The sequence below is a fragment of the Phascolarctos cinereus genome, unplaced genomic scaffold (assembly GCF_003287225.1).
Source record: "Phascolarctos cinereus isolate Bilbo 61053 unplaced genomic scaffold, phaCin_HiC Scaffold_4;HRSCAF=312, whole genome shotgun sequence".
Classification (NCBI taxonomy): Eukaryota; Metazoa; Chordata; class Mammalia; order Diprotodontia; family Phascolarctidae; genus Phascolarctos; species Phascolarctos cinereus.
The window spans coordinates 326,860,116-326,881,348 of NW_027555847.1; the positions used below are offsets into that span (position 1 = coordinate 326,860,116).

The 21,233-nt window shown below is 39.1% G+C and overlaps 1 protein-coding gene across 5 annotated transcripts in view; it reads left to right on the plus strand.

Moving 5' to 3' along the window:
- The window catches only part of SGTB (small glutamine rich tetratricopeptide repeat co-chaperone beta), a 113,433-nt gene that overhangs the window by 40,103 nt on the left and 52,097 nt on the right, over nt 1–21,233 (plus strand). For all 5 annotated transcript variants that reach the window (XM_078153170.1, XM_078153168.1, XM_078153171.1 and 2 more), the window contains exon 5: nt 6,210–6,309. In XM_078153170.1, coding sequence (XP_078009296.1) covers nt 6,210–6,309 — 100 coding nt within the window. The remainder of the gene's footprint in view (nt 1–6,209; nt 6,310–21,233) is intronic.

Sequence of the window (21,233 nt, forward strand, 5' to 3'; positions counted from 1 at the left end):
CCCACTGTTTGCTACCAACTATAGGTGAATGGCCTGTGGTCTGGGAGACACAAATCTGACAGAAAAACCTGCAGGGCCCAGATATAAAGCAGGGACTAGATATAGGGCCCAACTTTGAGAGGATAAAACATCCTTAGCTCTGTTTGGATTCAGATAATTTCAGTTTTCCAACCATGCAGTATCAAATCCACCTTATAGCCAGACTCAGGTCAATTCTGCTTTTAAAGGAGTTTTTTTTCTTCTGTGAATTTTTGTAACTTTTTTACCATTAAGTCAGTTCTGTTTTTAAGGAGCTATTTTCTTCAGTACTCTTTTTGGTCCTTTTTAAAAAAGCTATTAATTTTCTTGTCATATTTTTTCTTGGATCACTCTTATTTCCTTCCTCAATTTTTCCTCTGCCACTCTTATCTCTTTCTTTATTCCTCCAGGAATTTTTATTGGGCTTGGGTTCAACTAGCATTTTTCTTTGAGGCTTTGGTTGTAGATGTTTTTACATTGTTGTCATTTTCTGAGTTTATGTTTTGGGCTTTCCTGCCACCATACTAACTTTTTATGGTCAAATTATTTTTTGTTTGTTTTTGCTTATTTTTCCAGCCTATTTCTTAACTTTGAACTTTATGTTAAAATTGGGCTTTGCTTACCTGGGGGTGGTAAAGCACTATTCCAAGCCTCATGCTTTTTCATTCTGTTGTTTTCAGAGCTAGTTCTGGGAGGTCTGCAAGTTTTTGGTGTTTCCAAGGTGGTGTGATGCAGAGAGAAGTGTGGTCACTGCTCTCCTAGTCTGTGCTCAGATCTTTCCCAAGGAAGGGCCTCTGATCATTTGCAGCTGCATATGCAATTGCTCCTCTTTGTCTTAGAATTGCAATCAGGGCTCCTGCCCCCTTGTGACTGACCACTAGCACTCCTCTCCTCCTGTAACGTGATCCAAAACCGTATGTGGGTAATAGAGTAGCCAGGCAGCACTAGCTATACCCAGTGTCAGCCAAGGTTCCCCTGTAATCTCTTTCTGAGCATTTGTCTTTCTGCCTTACTGTCTCTGGGCTGAGAGCATCTGAAGCTGCTGCTGCTGCTATGGCCACTGTTGCTGCTGCCTCAAAGTGTGTGGGCTCTGGACAGACTTCCACCCTACCTCCACCCTGTGTGGGACAGCGACCCCAACCCAAATTAAACTCAGAGACTTCTCAAAGTGGAAAGCAAAGGTTACCTTTATTACAATCTCGCGAGATGGCTGTCTGCTCTTCCAGTACACGGGAGAGAGAGAGAGACCACCTAACAGGAGCTGCCTTATAAAAGCAAATCTCCGCCCATCGTGAAAACAAGTCTCCACCCACCACTATCCCTCACCCCCTTAACTGGGGGTGGGCTTACGTTTTAAGCTTGAAAGTTTCTTCTTATCCCCTTAACCGGAAAGTGGGGCTTACATTCCAGGCTCGAAATTCAAAGCCAGGGACAAAGGGCTCAGGTTGGGTGTGGGGTAGGGCTTATTCTTTCTGTTAAGTGCTTAAAAACAGGGTCTGAGTGGGGGGAGGATTTTGAAAGTAGTAATCAAGAATTATTTGACCCTTTGAGGAACCTTCACTTCTGAGAGTTCATTTCTCACACTACCTTCTGAACTCATTACCTTAATTACACTGAGAAGTCTTCACTGGGACATCCCGTTCAACCCTGGTGTTACAGACATCTCCTGCCTACCTCTTAAGTTTCCTCAGGCCAGAAAAATGTGTCGCATCGACTTTTTGTTGGCTCTACTGCTCCAAAATTTGATACCTGTTGTTTCATTTTTTAAAAAGTGACTTGATAAAGCAAAATTCAGCCTTTAAGATTTTCCTCCAAAGTATCTCTCATGTATATATATATTTTTTGAAATAGCAAGCAGTCAACAAGTATTTATTTAACAGCTATTATGCTTCAGTCACTGGAAATATAAATACAAACACAAGATAGTACCTGCTCTCAAGGAGGTTACATTCAATCAATATATGCAATTCCTATTTAGGAAAAGATGAAGAAACATTGAAAGAGCCATGAAAAGACAGACGTGCCAATTCACTGCAGGTGTAGCTGTGAAATTGGCTCAACAACTCTGGAAAACAGTTGGGAATGATGCTAGAAAAATGACTAAATAGTTCATATCCTTTGACTCAAAGATTCCACCATACTGGGATATATCCCGAGGAGATAAATAAGAAGATATAAATATCCAAAAAAATTTTGTAGAGATATGACGTGTGATCAAAAAAATCTGGAAACAAATTAGATACTAAAGGCTTTGTTGTTCAGTCACATCTGATTCTTGGTGACCCCATTTGGGGTTTTCTTGGCAGAGACACTGGAGTGGTTTGCTATTTCCTTCTCCAGCCCTCTCATGTATATTTTAAGTCCACGTAAGATTCCTTAATGAAGTAATCCATGAGGTATATTATTCAGTACACTACAGATCATCATTATCAAGTGAAGCATAAAACAGGGAGACATGTGCTTGCCACAGGTTTTTACTATTCTCATGGAGAATGCTGAGTAGTGGAGTCCAAATGGAAGAGTGAAAATCTATGATTTTGAGGCCATCCAGGTATTTCTAACATTATAGTGATTGTATCAAGTATCAGACAACTATAGAGCTTCTTCAGTGAGGTCCACTACCATTCAAGTGTTCCTCACAGGCAAAACACAATGAGTAAAGAATGACTTTTTTTCTAGACTATGCTATGCGGGTGGGTACACAAGTCATGTTAGACTCTCAGGGAATATGTCTTAGAATAGTCTCACAGATGGACAGTGACCTGTGTCCATGGGTTCAATGGATGAAGAAGATCAGGTTGACTTGTCTTTGAAAGACTGCAATATACTTTCAACAATCCCCTGTCAAACAGATCAGTCCTTTAACACTAGCATTTCCAAACATCAAACACAAGCTTGGTCATGTTTCAGAGTGGGTTCAGTGAACTTTATATTTGATTGTGCGATCTTTGGGGCAAATTTTGATTGTAAATGACATGGCTTGGTAATGAACCATATCCTGTGTTGCTTGTTTTCCTTTCTATAGCCCTCATTAGGATGGCATATGGATGATTACAGGATTATAAATTTTAATGTAGAGGAGACCTCTGGTGACATCCAGCTCAACCCTTTCTATAGATGAGGAAACTGAGGCCCAGAGAAATGAAGCAACTTATCTTACCACTGTTATATAAGATAGTCAGTGACAGACCCAGTATTCAAACTCATGTCCTCTAATTCTGTGTATAACTTGTACATATTTAGATACTTAACATGTTGTCTCTCCCGTTAAAATGTGAGCTCACTAAGCACAGGACTTCATTTTTCCTTTTCTTTTTTTTATCCCCAACCCTTAACACTATGCCTGGCGCACAATAAATCCTTAAAAACTGCTCATTGACTGACTGACTCTAACTCCAAATCCACCTGCCATTTGGAGGTTTTGTTTTTGACTTTCTGAAATGTCTCCATTCCCTCTACCAAAACCCATTTATTACACTGAGCAGACTCCGTGTAGGGAGGCTCTATTTTGATAAAGAGCAGGGAAACTTGAATCAACTCACCACATTGCCTTTTTCCTTCATTTTCCATGCTGTGGATTCAGAGAAGAGCAAGCCATCATCCCCATGGATTTTCATTTTGTTTTGTTTTAAATGGATCATGCCATGTGTGTTGGAAAAAAAAAAAAGATGATCCAAGTAGATTGTTAGGTATGTTCTTATCTCAGAATGCATATTTTGCTCATCTGCCTGTAATCAGGACCTCTAGTCAGTTCCTTATTTTCTAACTTAACTATAACATATGGAAGTAACCTTTTTTCCTCAGAAGAGCTTGGGTGAGCTTAGGGAAAGTTCCCTATTATTTCCTTCTGCCAGCTGACCCAAGGACAAATGTCCCTTACATTATATCCTACATGTGATCCTAAGGGGTTGTTTGCAAATCAAATTTTTTTGGTGAATTAAATCTCCTTTCTTTAACTTAGATTGTAATTTCAGAGATAGTTAATGTTCATTTTTTCCTTAATTATTGTTGTATTAAACAGTATGACTATAAGATTTTGTACTTTCTCTACTCCCTGGAATAATTATGTATAAGCAAACAATTAGACCTATGAGGAGAGCTTTCTGACTTAAATGAATTAAAGAAAATTTTGCAATACAAATCTTCTGTCCTTTCTCTTTGCATCCATTCTTCCTCTTACTCTTAAGACACTAATTTAAATATGGTAGAAGTTTGGATTTCCTTCAGTTGCTTTTCTTAAATGATGTGGGACACATTGCTCTGCTAGTAAGGACACTCATTTTACTATTGTGCTGACTACTTTAGCCATTTATTAATCCATCTGAATTAATATTGTTGTGGTTGCCTGATGGTTTGGTTCAAGAAGTGCCCCTCTAGCCCCTAAAAATATCCTAATCACACATTGCCATAACAAATCCATCATTTGTGTTTTATCTTTTATTGTTAAGGCACTTGATTGGCAAGTCTCATGTTAAAATTTAAATATTCTTACAAAAAATAACTCTATAAGAAGAAAAGTTACTTTCATATGTTATACTTCTGTCAGAAAATAAGGAGCTGAATAGAGGTCCTGAGTATAGGCAGATGAGTAAAATATGTATTCTGAGATAAAATCATACCTAACAATCTACTTGGATCATCTTTTTTTTTTTTTCAACACACATGGCAGGATCCATTTAAAACAAAACAAAAATCCATGGGGATGACAGCCTATTCTTCTTAATAGTAACTCACCAACCAGTATACGTTATCCTGAATGAGTTGATCATATTACCTAGTAGAGAAAGAGAAAATAAGAACTAGCAGAGTTAAGTTTTGATAGGGAAGAAGATGTAGTAAGGGGACTAAATCCAGAGCATGAGTATGGCTTGGGAAAAGCTAGAGTTGGGGATTCTTAGGAGATGGTTGGCAGCTTGGAATAGAAGTTGGGAAAGACTGAGAGAAAAGAGGACATACCAAATTTTGTCTGTAACCAGCCCTGTTTGTTAAGTAATTTCTCCCCACCTTGGATTATGTTTAAAGGTAAAGGATTTTATGTTGTATAGATAGAAATGTTGATTTCTTAAGATTCAAGTGAATTTCCTTTACATGTAGCAACATTTTTCAGTAGCAACATAATGGAAAGAATACAGATTGGGTGGTTGAAGACCTCAGGCTTATTCCCAGCTATGCCACTTATTGTCCTATGTGACTCTGGGAAGCTCATTTGGCCTTTGCGAGCCTCAGTTTCATCATTTGTAAAACAGAAAGAGTAATGCTACCCTGCCAAGCTCAGGGTTGTGTCAAAATGTAATGCATATATATATATATATATATATATATATATATATATATATGAAGAGACTTTGGAGATATCAATGTTGCTAAAGATTAATGTTATTTTGGAAAGCACTTGGTAAAATTTAAAGCGCTTTTTATATATGTGACATTATGTGATAAGGTTTATGTAGTGTGACAAAAAGAATATTGAACTTGAAGGAGAGATATCTGGGTTCAGAATCTGGCTTTGTGACCATTGGGCAGATCATCTGACCTCTCAGAACCTCTGCCTCTTTAGTTATAAAATGGGGAAAAGTATACTTACCTTATGAGGGCTATATAGGTAAAGCATTTTATGATACTTAGGGTTTGTAAACTGGGATTTCTTGGGCATCCGTGAACTTTGACTGAAAAAAAGTCAGCTTTATTTTCTCTAACCTCTAACTGAAATTTATCATTTCTTTCAATTATTAAAAAAACACTTTCCTGAGAAAAGTTTTAGAGTTTTCACCAGGCTGTCAAAGGGATCCATGATAACAAAAAGCTTAAGAATCCCTGCTTTAAATGCTGTATAAATGTGAAGGAGAAGACCTGAGTTTGATTCATACTTCAAATACTTCCTAGTTGTGTGACCTTGGGAAAGGTCACTTGACCCCTCTTAGCCTCAGTTTCCTCATCTGTAAAATAGGGATGATAATAGCAGTAACAACCTTCCAGGGTTGTTGTGAGGATCAAAGGAGATAAACGTTAAAGGATGTTTATAAATCCATATAAATCCTTCTTCTTGTTCATCACAATTTATCTCTAGAAAGATTGAACAACGCCTTTGAGTCACTGTGGGTGAGATGTTTAATATGAGTCTTTCAGATATTGAACTATTTCCTTTCAGCATTTTGTATCAATTTTGTGACATTGTTAACTATCTTTTTTAGGTAATAACCACATGAAGGAGGAAAACTATGGTGCTGCAGTGGACTGCTATACACAGGCCATAGAACTGGATCCAAATAATGCAGTTTATTATTGCAACAGGTAAAGAGGCATTTTATTGCAACCAGTTTAAAACTCTAAACTTTTGGATATAAAACTATGGAAGGAAAAGTTGACCTATGAATCAGAAACTTTTCAAGTCTACTATACTTGTTGACATTATCTAACAAAGGTGAGTTTTTGGGTTGCAGGGGTATAGCAGTGAAGAAAGCATCAGCAATCCAGGATGGCTAATGCTTTCCTGAAGCTGGGCTTTAAAGGCTCCAGGCTCCATTTCCTGTGTTCAGGTCCAAAGACCTCTAGCTTAGTTTCTTAGTTTAGCCTGTGGAGTTTTTATCTTAAAAAAAGCTATGGAATCCTTGGGATTAGATAATACCTAATACAGGAAATTCTGCTCCTTTGTTATAGCCCAGAAATCTCAATATTAAAGAGGCAAGAAATAGTTTTAATTATGAATAGCTTATGGCCCCTATTTGAAAATTTAAGAGAGGTCAGCCAGCCCAGATAAGCCTGTTATTTATAATGAGATTAGGAATGCGGGACTGTTGTGTGTCTGGCAGTGTGACGTTTAAGTATAGCCAAGAATCTTTCCATGCTTGACATTCACTCAGGTCTCATTAAATCTGAAATCTATAATAATAGTCTCTTGCATTTAAAATAGTGCCTTTTCCCCAAAGGAGTCCAGTAAGAGAAGAGTATTTAATTTACAGTAATTAGAATATTTTATTCTTATGTTTAAACTGGTATTGAATAAAGCTTGAGGGTGGCTTCCAGTCTTTTAGGTGAGGCTCTTGTAGCTCAAATGTCTATAAATATCTCGATAGACAGTTGTCCTGCCAGTTCCCCCATGCCGTTTCTTTCTCAGCCAGCTGGCTACTATCATTTGGAGGCTCAGATGAACAGATACAAATATTCCTTTTAAAATTCCTTTTTATGGTCTTATTCATAATCAAAATACTTCTCACATGTCATCCTTTTTTTTTTTTTGCAGTGAGTCTGTTTTCCATTTTACTGTGTGGGGTTCTTAAAAGAATAAAAACCAGCCAATAAACAGGTGCCCCTTCATCTTCATTGGTCAAAATCCTCTCTATCCTTCAAGGCCCACCTAAAATTGTACCTGTACTGCGATGCATTTGCTGAATACCCTAGCCAATGGTGAACTTTTCACTCATCTTAACATGTCTAGGACATGTATAAGCCATGTCTATACATAGCACTAGTTTTTGTTTGTTTGTTTTAGACCAGACCTGTGATTTCATCAGTGTGGGGAACTCCTTCCTTAATACAAATCAGCAACAAGTCTGCAACTAATAGTCTTGGAGTTGCCTGTAACCCTTACGTTGTTCAGTCGTTTCAGACATATCTGAGTCTTTATGACCCCAATTGGGGTCTTCTTGGCAAAGATACTGGAGTGGTTTGCATTTCCTTCTCTAGCTCATTTTACAGATGAGGAAACTGAGGCAAACGAAATCAAGTGGCTTGCCTAGGGTCACACAGCTAGTAATAAGTCTCTGAGGCTGAATTTGAACTCAGGTCTTCCTGACTCCAGGCCCAGCACTCTGTGTACTTTGCCACCTAGCTGCACCAAAAGATTAAGTGACTTACTCTTCCTTAGCCACACATCTTATATTTGTTACATTTTCTGTGTGCTTCCAGGGCAGCTAGGTGGTGCAGAGAAGAGAGTGCCATACCTGAACTTAACTTCCTTAGTTCAAATCTAGCCTCAGATACTTACTGGCTGTGTGACCCTGGGCAAGTCAGTTAACCCTGTTTGCCTCAGTTTCCTCGTCTGTCATATGAGCTGGAGGGGGAAATGGCAAACCACTCTAGTATTTTTGCCAAGGCAACCCAAAATGGAGTCATTAAGAGTCAAACATGACTGAAACAACAACAACAACAACAGTGTGTGCTTCCAAGGCCATTCCTCCTTTTCTATACCATGTTGCTTCTCAGTCACACATATTGGCCGTGTGTGTACAGTGTAGCCTGTATGTCCATATATTATCATTATTTGTTGACATGCAGTTTATCTCCTTAATTTAAAAGCTCTTAGAACCCAGAGATCATGTCTTATGCTTCTCTGTACACAGTATAGGGCCTCACACTTGGCCAAAACTCAATAGGTATTTGTTGAATAAACGAATAGGTATGTAGAAAACATTGAGACAAAGTCCCTGCTCACAAAGAGCTTCCTTTTTGGTTAAAAAAAAAACCAAAACAATGAAGATCTACACAATTTTATCTACTCTGTCATTCTCTGATCCATATGTGTATGTCTTAAAATGTTGTTAGAGAGTGATATGAGGATAAGGACTAGATCTGTGATTTCGTTGGCATGGGAAACTCCCTGATGAGGACATTCCCTCTACCAGTGTAAATCAGCAGCTTTCTGCAACTTAAAGTAAGAGTTTTGTCTGAACACTGAGGGGTTAAGTGACTTGGTCAGAGTTACATAGTATCTGTGTGAGGCAGGACTTGAACCCAGATTTTCCTGGTTTCCAAAACAGCATTCTATCAACTATGCCATGCTGTAGTATGTAATAAAGCACTGATTTTGTTTTTTTTTCCCCCCTAACTAAATTGTAAGCTCTTAGAGTGCAAGGGTTTCTTTGTGGAATGCAAATTCTAACTGGAACCCCCTGCATCCATCCATCCATCCATCCATCTATTTATCTTCTATCTATCTATCCATCTTTCTTGTTTTAGAGGCAGTCAGGGTCAAGTGACTTGCCCAAGGTCACATAGCTAGTAAGTGTCTGAGGCTGGACTTGAACTCAGGTCCTCCTAGTTCCAGGGCTGATGCTCTATCCACTGCACCACTTAGTTGACCCAACCCTCTTCACTTAGCAGGGTACCATGTACATAATAGAAACTCAGTATTTGATGGATGAATGAATGAATAATAGAAGCAATAAATAAAAAATAGAACACAAGAAAATCAGCTTGGACTGGAGATTTTTTAATCAGGCTTCACAGAGTAGGTAGGTGGGACATAAACAGGCACCTAAGGTAGTTAGACTCAATAAACAGATGTCATCCATCACAGATAAGGAAACGGAATAGCAGAAACAAAAAAAAGGAAATTTTGAATAGTGTAATAAGAAAGAAGAATGGCATTACTGTGTCCTCGGGATATCTTTTTTTTGGGTTTGTAATTTCAAAAGTGATAAGCACAGACTCACCTTTGAATCCCAGATGCATTTATTAAAACACTAACCTTATGAAGTGGCATGAAAATCATATTTATAGATCTATACATATAAATATATAATACATAGTGCTTATGTGTTGCTATCACATGACATTGAAAGGATATTGCTTATGTTTCAGCTACTCATGTGCTCACGTAGCATTAGAAGGATATTACTCTTGTGACACTGCAAGGTGGATACTCTTGTATCTAGGCTGATGATCTTTCTTTCTTAGCTGATCATCAGCTGAAAATGTCAACATAGATGTCCTGGACCCCAGTCTCCCTGTTTCTGGAAGCATAATCAATTTTTAATCATTTGAGTTGCAGTCAGGTACCATTTAGGTGAATGACTGCAGACTGAACGACTCTAGTGGTCCACTATGGCACTGAATTTTACAGTACTCTTGGAGGACCTTGCAGCTCTCAGTTCATTCTTTGCTTCCTTCCTTCCTTCCTTCATTCTTCCCTCCCTCCCTCTTTCTTTCTTTTTTTTGGGGGGTGGGGGAAGGTGTATTCCCAAGTTTACTGGAAAGAAAGCAAAAATAAATAAATATTAAATAGCTCTTCTTGGTATTTTGAAGTTCATCCCAACTGTGGGCTGGGTAACTTGCAGGTTGGACAAACTGTCAAAGTCCAGGAGTTTCGACATTTCTTTGGTATTAGGGTCTACCTCAGTGATGTCCTGAACCAAAGCAGAGACCTCAGGGCTGGAGCTGTCCCTACTTTCTCTTTCTTCTTTCTGCAATTTGATGGCAATACCTCTCACAGGCTCTCTCTGGATCTGCTTCCTCAGATGAGTAACATATCCTAAGATCTTGTTGTGAAAGGCCCAGTTGTTGCTTTCAAAGGTTTGTGCTTTTCTTACTGGTTGACAGAGCTTATGCCAGGCTTGCAGAATATCCTTGAATGTGTTGGACAGTCAGCTGAGAGGATTCCCAGTGGCAAGCTTTGGCCAATCAAGCTGGGTGTAGGAGATGAGGAGCACCTGGGTGCTCTTCCCCCATTGACCAGAATGAATATATGACTATTGCAAGGTCAGTAGCAGTTGGATGTATGTGATAAGTATTTAGTGCAGGGGTTCTTACCCATTCTTGCATCATAGACCCTTTGGCAACCTAGTGAAGCTTATGAACAAACTTTTCCTCAGATTAATGTTTTTAAAAACAGCTCATAATTGATGAAAATGTTATATTTCCATTAGAGATTAGTGAAAATACAGATGCATTTTTCCCTACCCAAGTTTGCAGACCCCCTGAAATCTGTCCCTAGTAGCCCCTAGTTGAACGTATCACAAACTCAGGTAATTGATCTCCCAGGGACACAGGCATACCTTGTAAGTTTGCCCACGGCCTTCTCTATCCTACAGACCTTTATGTATGGCACACATCTGCCTAGGAGATGATTGGGGACTTAGTATTTTGGATCAACCCTACCTTTCACTATCACTTGTCTGCGTTATTATTCAGGAACTGTAGCTGCTTGATTAATGCTTATTTGGAGGAAATCCTACAGTTCCCTACTTCATCATTCTTGTTGCCATTCAGTCACAGAGCCCTGGATCTTTCTTGAAAACCAATGGAAAGATTTGTGTAGTGGTCAGAAGATATATTTTGTTAAGGGTATTCCCTAATCCCTGATGTGCTTCATATTTAGTTGTGAAATTAATTGACAAGGATTTTAGGCACCACTTGATTGTTTTTTCTGCCCTATTTGCTATAAACATGGAACACTTGGAAACCATTTTTGTGCTTTCCAGCTAACAAGTTAAAGCTATTAGAAGTGCTCACCAAGATACGATAACACTGAATGCATTATTGCGCTGAAATTTCATTAGTTCTGCCCTGATAAGCAGACCGAGCATGCAGAGACAGCAGATCACATTGTTATTCAATTCAGATGTCATTATGTTTGGCTTCACCACAGAGGAGCTACAAATATAGCCTCCTGTTCCCTTTCTGGCCTTTGATGCCTACTCTTTTCTCTGTACTTTGTGCTTAGATACAGCTGAGCTCTACAAGCAGCTCTTTGCCAAGCCAGTCAGTTGGTGAGCTTACAGGCTGTCACAATGCAAGAAAGCATAGATCTGCTTATTGTACTCGTACTGAAGTTTTTTTTTTTAACAAGGGGATGAAAAGAGTTGAGAACACATTATTCCTAGGCTCCTTCTGTGAGCCTGCCAATCCTAATCATATGCTCTAGAAAGATATTAGAGACATTGGGCTGATGGAGGTCATAAGATCATACATTGAGAGTTGGGAGAGATCTTAGAGATCATCGAATTCAGCCCTCTCATTTTTCCTTTCAAGTATAAGAGAGGCTAAGTGAATTGCTAGGGGTCACACAGGTAATAAGAGGGTGGGCCCAAATTTGAGCCTGGCTCTCTTGATTCCAAATTTCATGCTGTTTCTGCTACAAGTGCCTTTCCTACACTTCCCTTTATAAACATTTTTACAAAAAAAATTTATTAAAGATGTGCCATGATAACTTCTCAATGACTATACTTTTTTCCCATTAAGAAGTGTGATAACTTTGGTCTTCCTTGAGGATTCTAATGGAACAACTTCCAAGTATTCGTCATTCTACCTACTGAAAAAACAAAACAAAACCAGGTTTCGTTTATCAAATTGCATATTGTCAGAAAGCTTTTGTATGTTACTTGAGAGGCAATGGAATTCTATTGATGAGCAAACTGATTATGGGTTATATCCTTTCTAAATTATTTTGAGTTCCTTCTAAATGTGTTGTATCAGGATCACTTTTTTTTTTTGGTGGTAAGAAACTTTTTGGTTATTCATTTGGAGTCTTGTATACAATATCAGGGGAAGGTACACAATGACAGCTCTCAAGCCATGGGGAGAATTTTGTTTGGAAGCCATTACTGCTACCATGACTCTTTCTTTCTCACATTTCAAGATGAGTCATATAGTGCCAGGTTTGGCTTGAAGCTGTTGCTATGGCCCTTCTCTGAATCTTTTGCTGGAAATATTGGCCAACTCTGAGAGTTTGGAGAAAAGAAAGAGGGTTTAGTCCATCAAGGTGCCCATAGCCCATGATTGACAGAACTGAGTTTTGAAATTGATCTGTCAGTGATCCCTACATTACATCATCATGTGATGATCGTGAATTAATCCAAGAGTATCTTGCTTTTTTAAAATATGTGATTTTAAGATAAAAGCTGGTAAATTAAATACTAATTACTGTTTGAAATTATGTTTTGATAAGTCTTAAATTAGGTCAGATTATTTGATGAAATTTTCAGAAATTCAGAATGTCAACAGGCAATCACAATTTACAAAATTTGTGTGAAAACTAGGTTTTATTACAAGAGAAATGAGCATGCATGTGGAATCCAAAGAGTTGACAATCCATACAGACGTTTGATTTTTATAACAGCAGTAAAGAGGGCTTTATTTGATATTTAAATGTAGTTGGTAATGGTTTCTGCAATTCAGAATACCAGGGGTTTTATTCCAACTTTTTTTTTAAACCTAAGTCATAAAGCATCAAGCTTTTAACATGCTTTAAATGTGTCATCATCCAGTGTCCCAATGCCCAAGTACAGTTAGAATTACTGTTCTATTCAAAGTTCCATTTTGCCCCGGTAAACATCTAAAGTCAAGTGATACTCAGAGCCAAGACTGGCATTCCTCTGTGTTCTTGGTTTCACTTTGTTTTTGAGACTGAGTCTCTCTACTTTGTCCAAGCTGAGAGTACAGCAGCCATGAGCCTGATCTCATTACTGTTTGGCAGGGAAGCTTTCACCTAATCTCCTTCTGGCTTGGGCCAGTTCACCCCTCTTTAGGCAGACTTGTGGCCCTCTACTGCTGAGGGGTTGCCATATTGTTGTTGGACTTAGTGTAGTCAGTCATCTGATCAGCTTTAGCACTCTCACAGTTTAGAACTCCCTAGCTCAAGAGAGCCACCAGTGGCCTGGCTTTAAAGAATCATTAGACTGTACTGAATAGGAATGTGTTTGCAGAAGTATGTTTGTTAGGGAGTGGGACATGAAGCAAGAAATGCATTAGAAGTTAGTAATCCTTACATTTATATTTTGTGTTTTATGTTCATTCTGCATTTATTACTTTGGTCCTCCATTTTAAATGGATATTAATATATATATATATATTTATAAATCAGTTTGAGATCCTCAAAAGACAACATAGCTGTTTTTAATATTTGTGGTTGTTGTTGAGTCATTTTTCAATTGTGTCTGACTCTTAATGACCCCATTAGGTGGCAAAATTATTTTTTTTCTTCAAACTATTAGTAGGTTCGTTTATATTTTGTTCAGCAAATATCAGCTGAATGTCTACTATGTTAAAGGCACCATATTAAGCAATATAGAAAAAAGACACTAAATTCAGAGATGTGAGAGATACAAAGATGAATAAGGTATGGACTCTGCCCTCAAAGAATTTACAGTGTAGTAGGGAGCATAAGGCATGCACATTCTACACTGTATTACAATTACCTGTGTGAGAACTCAGGTCCTCCTGACTCCAGGCCAGTGCTCTATCCACTGCACCACCTAGCTGCCCCTCTGTGTAAGAACAGCAAAAGAATGCTTTAGGTTTTAAGAAGAGAGAAGGGAATCATCTCCAGCTGAGAGGGATTATGTAAGACTTCATGAAGAAGGGCATTTGAACTTGGAGTTGAAAAATTGAGTGGTTCAGAAGACAAAGGCCTGGAGATAGGAAAGCAGGAGGCATGTTTGAGGACTAGAGAGGAGTTCAGTTTGATTGGAAAAGAAGTTACACCAGGTAGGCTAGAAGGATTGGGCCAGCAAAATGATGAGTGGCTTTGAATGCCAATACTTTATACAGTAGGCAGTGGGGAATGAGAGAGAGGGAGAGAGAAAGAGAGAGAGAGATGGGGCAGGGGGAAGGGGAGGAGAGTGAGAGAGTGAGTGAAGACAGCAGCCTCAATCATGAAATTAAAAGATGCTTGATCCTTGGAAGAAAATCTGGACAGCATACCCAAAAGCATAGATATCACCTTGCTGACAAAGGTCTGTGTAGTCAAAGCTACGGTTTTCCCAGTAGCAACGTATGGCTATGAGATTTGGACTATAAGGAAAGCTGAGTGCTGCAGAGTTGATGCTTGCAAATTGTGGTGCTAGAGGACTTTTGAGAGTCCTTTGGACAGCAAGGAGACCAAATCAATCAATACTTAAAGAAATTAACTCAGACTATTCACTGAAAGGTCAAAATACCAAAGCTGAAGCTTAAATACTTTAGCCACATAATGAGAAGACAGGACTCATTGGAAAAGACCCTGATGTCGGGAAAGATGGAAAGCAAAATGAAAAGGGGGTGGCAGAGGAGGAGATGGATAGATAATGTCATGGAAACAATGAACATGAGCTTGCACAGACTTTGAGAGAGAGAGAGGAGGATAAAAGGGCCTGGTGTGCTATGGTCCATTGATTTGGTCAAGTGATTGACATTCATCTTTACACTCCTGTAGATTTTTAATTTTTTTTCTGATATGTATTTGGTCCCATTCTTGCCTTTTTACCATGACTGTGTAGTTCCCCTGATAAACATATTCCCTTGGAAGGTACTAGGAACCTTAAGGCTTCTGGGTCTGTGGTGAGAAATGAGAATTTAGCATGGGGCAAAAATCTGTGAGTAGTAAAATGAAATTAACCATGATCTTTAACCCCCTTTTTTTTCTTGTTTTTCCCCTTTGTAACTGCTTTTATGAGGAAATGGAACACATTTTATTATTCCTATCAAGGATTTAGCCTCTAAAGCAGCTTTTCATCCATCTTGTCATCAGTACGCATTTAGCCCAACACCCCCTGCCTGCATTTACAGTCTTATAGAGAAGTGATGTTCAGAGAGATAACACTGAGACCCTACCCCAGAGCCCTCAGTCATCGGTATGAGATTGACTGTTCTTACTTTTTATGGCACAGCAAACAAACAAACAAACAAACAAACAAACAAATGTTTTAGAAAGTTGTACAATTGCACAGAAACTAAAAGGTTAACCCATAGTTCCATCTCACTGCTTGAGTCTTCCAGTTAATAGGGGTTTCAGTCTACCTGGGTGCAGGTTTATAATGGCTGCCACACTATCTGTATTGGTTTGATGATCTTCAGGCTTTGTCCTTTTTAGAGGTTTGGTTTCTGACATCCTTTTCCACTTCTTAAACTGGCAAACACATGGAAGAATTTCAGAGAACTTTAGTGTACAAGGCAATGTCCATAGCAAACATTTATCACTTATAAATTAAATGTGAAGAAATTTCATGGCTGTTATTTTAAAATGACCATAGAACTGACCTCCTTAAAATAGACTTCGTGCATTTCTTTGGTGGGACAGAAGAGTAGAGTAACACTAGGTAGTAACAGGTTCAGAAATTTGCTCTGTGAAAATTTGCTTTTTAAAGGATTTTCACTGGAACTTGATGACTTTATGATTTTAAAAAATGACAGGTACTTAAAGTCTTTAGTAAGTACTACCATGGGAACTAAATACCAAATTAACTTTGTATTTAGGCTCATAGATAAAAATGAGAAATGTAGGATAAAGAAGTGAGACTTCTGTACGAGTTGTAAAAGATGCAAAAGAAAAGCTAAAACCTGATTTTGAACATTTTTGCACTATTGTTTTCCAAACAATTGTTGTCCAGTCATTTTTCAGTTGTCTCTTACTCTTCCAGACCCCATTCAGAATTTTCTTGGCAGAGACACTGGAGTGGTTTGTCATTGCCTTTTCCAGCTCCTTTTTACAGATGAGGAAACCGAGGCAAACAGGGTTAAGTGTCATACTCAGGGTCACACAGCTAGGAAGTGTTTGAGGCCAGATTTGAACTCTGGAAGATGAGTTTTCCTGACCACAGGCTAGGCACTCTACCTACTGCACTACCTAGTTAATTTTTAAAAATGATTTGGTTGTATATATTATCACTTTTTTTTTTAAATTCTGAAATTGAACTCATAACAGCTGGAATGAACTGCCATAAAGGTATAGCAAAGAAATACAAGGAAAATGCTTAGCTATGAAAACAGTTGATGTGTGTGGAACATTTGGGAGCCAAAATTAGGAGGCAGCAGAGTTGATCTAGAGCAGAAGCAAACACATGGTCAGTAGGCCTCATGTGACCTACAACACTCTTGAGTGCTGCCTGAACCAGATGAAAATATAATTAAGAAATACTTAACAAAATGAAAATAAAATGAAACAGATAATATTACATTTTAAAACTGAATTAGTATGTGGCTCTATTATGTGAATCCTTCTGTATGGATTAGTGGCCCCTGTTTCTATCTGAGTATTTTACATCACTGGTTTAGAGGACCTCTGAGGACCCTTCCAGGTCTTACTCAGTCTATGAGTCACTGGATTCTTTGATTGTCCCCTATGTCCATTTTCCTCTGGGTTGGAAAGAAGAAAATAAACATTTGTTAATTTTGGGGGAGGTAATTGGGGTCAAGTGACTTGCCCAGGGTCACACAGCTAGTAAGAATCTGAGGCTGGATTTGAACTCAGGTCCTCCTGATTCCAGGGCCAGTGTGCTATCCACTGTACTACCTACATGCCCTGAAGTACACATTTATTAAGTACCTACCAGGTGCTTAACGTGCCAGGTGCTGTGCTAAGCACTTTACTGTTTCATTTGATCCTCACAACAACCCTGGTAGGTAGGTGCTATTATTATCCTCACTTTACAGTTGAGGAAACTGAGGCAGGCAGAGGTTAAGTGACTTGCCAAGGGTCATAGAGCTAATAACTATCTGAGGCAGAACTTGAACTCAGGGCTTCCTGACTCCAGGCCCAGTACTCTAGCCATTGCACCATATAGCTGCCTCTGAATCATTCATTATTTCTAACTCTACATCCAGATAAATGAGCCTGGAAAGCAGGTCAGCATGTATTAAAACCCTACTTTGTTATTTTCTTAAGGAAGTACCCTTCTTGTGACAATGAGGAGTTTGGAATATAGCATCTGCTTTGTACTATGTCCTGGCATGTGTTACTCATCTCTGAGAATCATGTTCTTATTCAATGATTTTTTTATAAAGTGAACATAATTAAAGATCCAGGGGAAGCAGTAATAGTTTGTTCTACTCATGTAGCAACTTGAATAAATTGAAAGCACCTAAATGAAATTAGTGCATTAAACCTGTCACCTCTACCATTAGTGTGGGAGTGAGCCACTCTTGCTTTCAAAGCACTCTTATCTCCTTGTCATTATATAATAGGACACCTTTCCATCTCTATCTATAAGATTGGTATGGGTGGCATCAGGAGGGGACAGTTTTGTCCTGAGAGAGGAAAGAGCAGGAGCTGTTAGAGGTTGAACCTGGTAACAGATGGCTGTCAGCAAGCTATGGACCTATAGCTTCTTTCTTTATCCTGGGAGAAGTATCTGGAGTGTGAAAACTAGGACCTTCAATACCATGTTTGGCAAGGCTTATTCTCACTCTGCTGGTGATAGAAGTGGATTACTTTTATTTTATACACAATCTCATGCACAGAGTAATTAACTAACATAGAAGTCAGTTAATGAATGTATGGGTGAAGAATTATAGATGGTTACCTTTAATACTAGTAAAGCTGTACCAGTACATACATAATACATTTTTATGTATTGATATTGCTTCCCCAATAGAAGGGAAGTTTCCCACGGGCAGGAACTGTTAGATTTTTGTCTTTATATCTCAGTGCTGAACACAGCCCTGGCCATCATGGCCTCTTTAATAAATACTTTTTTGATTCATTTGATTGCACTTATAGAGTGAGAGTGTTGGGATTTAATAAACATTTATGGAAGCTAAAGTTTTAAAAAACTAAAATGTAACAAGGAACTTAAAAAAAGAGAGAAAAGCCCACATGATAGAAAATCAAGGATTCCGTTGCTCACTGATCCCCTGGCAGATGGGATTGGTGTGAATGTCATTAGTAAAAGCAGAAGCATGGCAACACCGAATGTTCATTTTGAAAAGTGCTGTTTTTTTTAACCCTTAAATGCCTGTAGTATACAAAGTGCTGCCTCATGACGTGTAGCAAACATCCAATCTCTGATCAAATTTTATAAGTCACAATACAAAAAATCTAGTACTAAGCACAGGATTTTAGATGGTTCTGACATTGTTCAGTAAATGCCATTTAGGGAGTTTGGTATCAATATATATATTTTTTTTATTTTCTTCTTTTTTTTTTCCCCTGTTAGATAGACCAGTCTGGTAGAATCATTCATTTGTTTTATAGCCACCTTTAGGAGGCTGCCAGACCTGCCTAAAATATGTATGAGATAATAGTGCTTTCTTTCCTGTCTAATAGTCAGATGTACATTTGGGGTGGACACAGATCCCACATTCAGTTTCTGGATCAGTTTTATCAATGGCTCCTGAATGCCTCACCAAGCAAAGGGAGGTCATCAGAAACTATCCTTTGGAGCCTGAAGATGGAATTTAAATCAGGCAGAAAAGACAGAAACAGATTTAGCTTAGACCCATAGGGCAAGATGACATTTGCTCTGGGGACTCTATCAGTAGAAGTATATTGCTTTTTTTGTCGTGGGGATCAAATGAGATAATGTATGTAAAGTGCTTTGGGAACCTGAATGTTCAATGTAAATGCTAGCTATTATATATGCCAAGTTAAATGCAAGATAGTTTGGGAAGAGGGAGGTCATTAGCAATTGGGGAGAGGGGAAAGGCTTCATGCAGAAGACAGTGCTTGAGCTGCATTGTAAAGGAAGAAAGAGACACTAGGAGGTGGAGGTGAGGAGGGCATGCGTGTGGAACCACCACTGTAAAGAGATGGAAGATGGAGTGTCACAGGTAGGGGGAAATGGAGTTTTGTGTGTGAGGAACACAGAGAAGGCCAGTTTGGCTGGATCACAGATTGAAGGAGGGAGAGTGATGGCCAGTGACACTGGAAAGATAGATCAGGGCCAAGCTATGTAGGCTTTAAAAGCTGAGAGACTTGAATGAACTGACGCAAAGTAAAGTTAGTAGAATGAGGAAAGCAGTATATTGTGGTAACAGAACAATAATGTTCAGTAAAAACAACCAAAATCTGTGTTGCTATAATGATGATTTTGGTCCCAGAGAAGAGAAGAGAAAAAAATAACCCTTTCCCCAGAGAAGTTTTCTTTTCTTTCTTTCTTTTTTTAAACATTCTTTTAAAACATTTTGAGTTCCAAATTCTTTTCCTCCTTCCAGGCCCTCCCCCATTCTTTGAGAAGGCAAGCAATATGATACCCATTACACATGTGAAGTCATGCAAAACATATGTCCCTATTAGCCATGTTGGAAAAAAAAAAGCGTGGGGGGGGGGAGCAAGGAAAATAAAGAAAGTGGGAAAAATGCTTTAATCTGCAATCAGAGTTCTTCAGTTCTTGGAGGAGCTTTCAACCTTCTTATATCACCAGCAGTCAAGATAAGAGTGGTCTTTGGAGAGGTGGAATATTGCTATGGTGTCAGGTGAGGTGTTTTGCTTAACTGTTTTTGTCTTTGTATGTGTATTACAAGGGAGGTTCACGGAGGGGGAAGGAGAAGGTTTCTGTGGAAATGACAATGATATGGGAAGGGAAGGGAATGAACATTTATATAGTTCCTATTGTGTGCCAGGCACTGTGATAAATGCTATCTACAAATATTTCATCTGAGGCTCACAACAACCCAGCAAGAGAGATACTCTGATTACCCCCATTTTGCAGTAGATGCGACTGAGGCAAAAAGGGAGGTTAAATGACTGGGTTCACCCAGCCAGTAAGGTCAGATCTGAACTCAAATTCCCTGATAACATGGCTAGGACTGTACCCACTGCACCATCAGCTGCTGCTGAAAACATAAAGGCATCCACAGCTTCCAGGTGGAGGGAGGCGATAATCCCACTGTCCTCATCAGAGTTCCCCTTGGCATTGTAGGGTAGGAAGGCCATAGACAAGCTAGAATGTGTCCCCGGGGAGGCTTACCAAGGTGGGGAGGGCCTTGAGTGCATGTTATATGAGGATTGATTGGAAAAACTGGCTTTATTTAATGTAGAGGAGGGAAGATTTGGAGGAGATGTGGTAACTCTCTTCAAGTATTTGAAAGGCTTTTAAGTAGAAGGGGCATGTGTTCTCCTTGTTCTCAGAGGGCAGAACCAGGAGCAGTGAGTGGAAGAGGCATAGAGGGGCTGCTAGGTGGTGATGCTTACTAGCTGTGTGACCCTGGATAAGTCACTTAACCCTGACTGCCTCACAAAAAAAAAAAGGAAGAGGCAAAGAGTCAAATTTAGGCTAGATATCAAGAAAAATTTCCTAATAATTTGAGCTGTCCCAAGGTGGGATGCACAGCCTTTACAGTGTGGGGTAGGCTGTGTTCCCTCTCCTTGTAGGTCTTCCAGCAGAACAGTGGAAGCATGAGGTGCACAAATTTAGAGACATCTCCATTCCAAACATTCACACAGACTATTTGTGCCCAAGCTGTGGTGGAGCTTCCGAGCTAGTGTGGGTCTAATCAGCCACAGTCGGACACACTGTACATTGACCCTGACATGGTGATGTTGTCATGAAGGACAGCAACCAACTAGGTCTTCCAGCAGAGACCCAGGCCACTTCTCAGGTGTGTTATAGTGGGGGTTCCTTTTGTGTTATGAGGTAGACCTGACGGCCACTGAACTCCTTCCCAACTCCCAAAATCCTGTGATTAGGTAATACAGTTTGTTTTTAAATGCTGAATCTTTGGGCACAAACTTGGTCAGACAGTCCATTCAACGATGTTCTCCGTATTCTTCTAATCTACCATTGGCTTTCCTGGAAGGAATATCT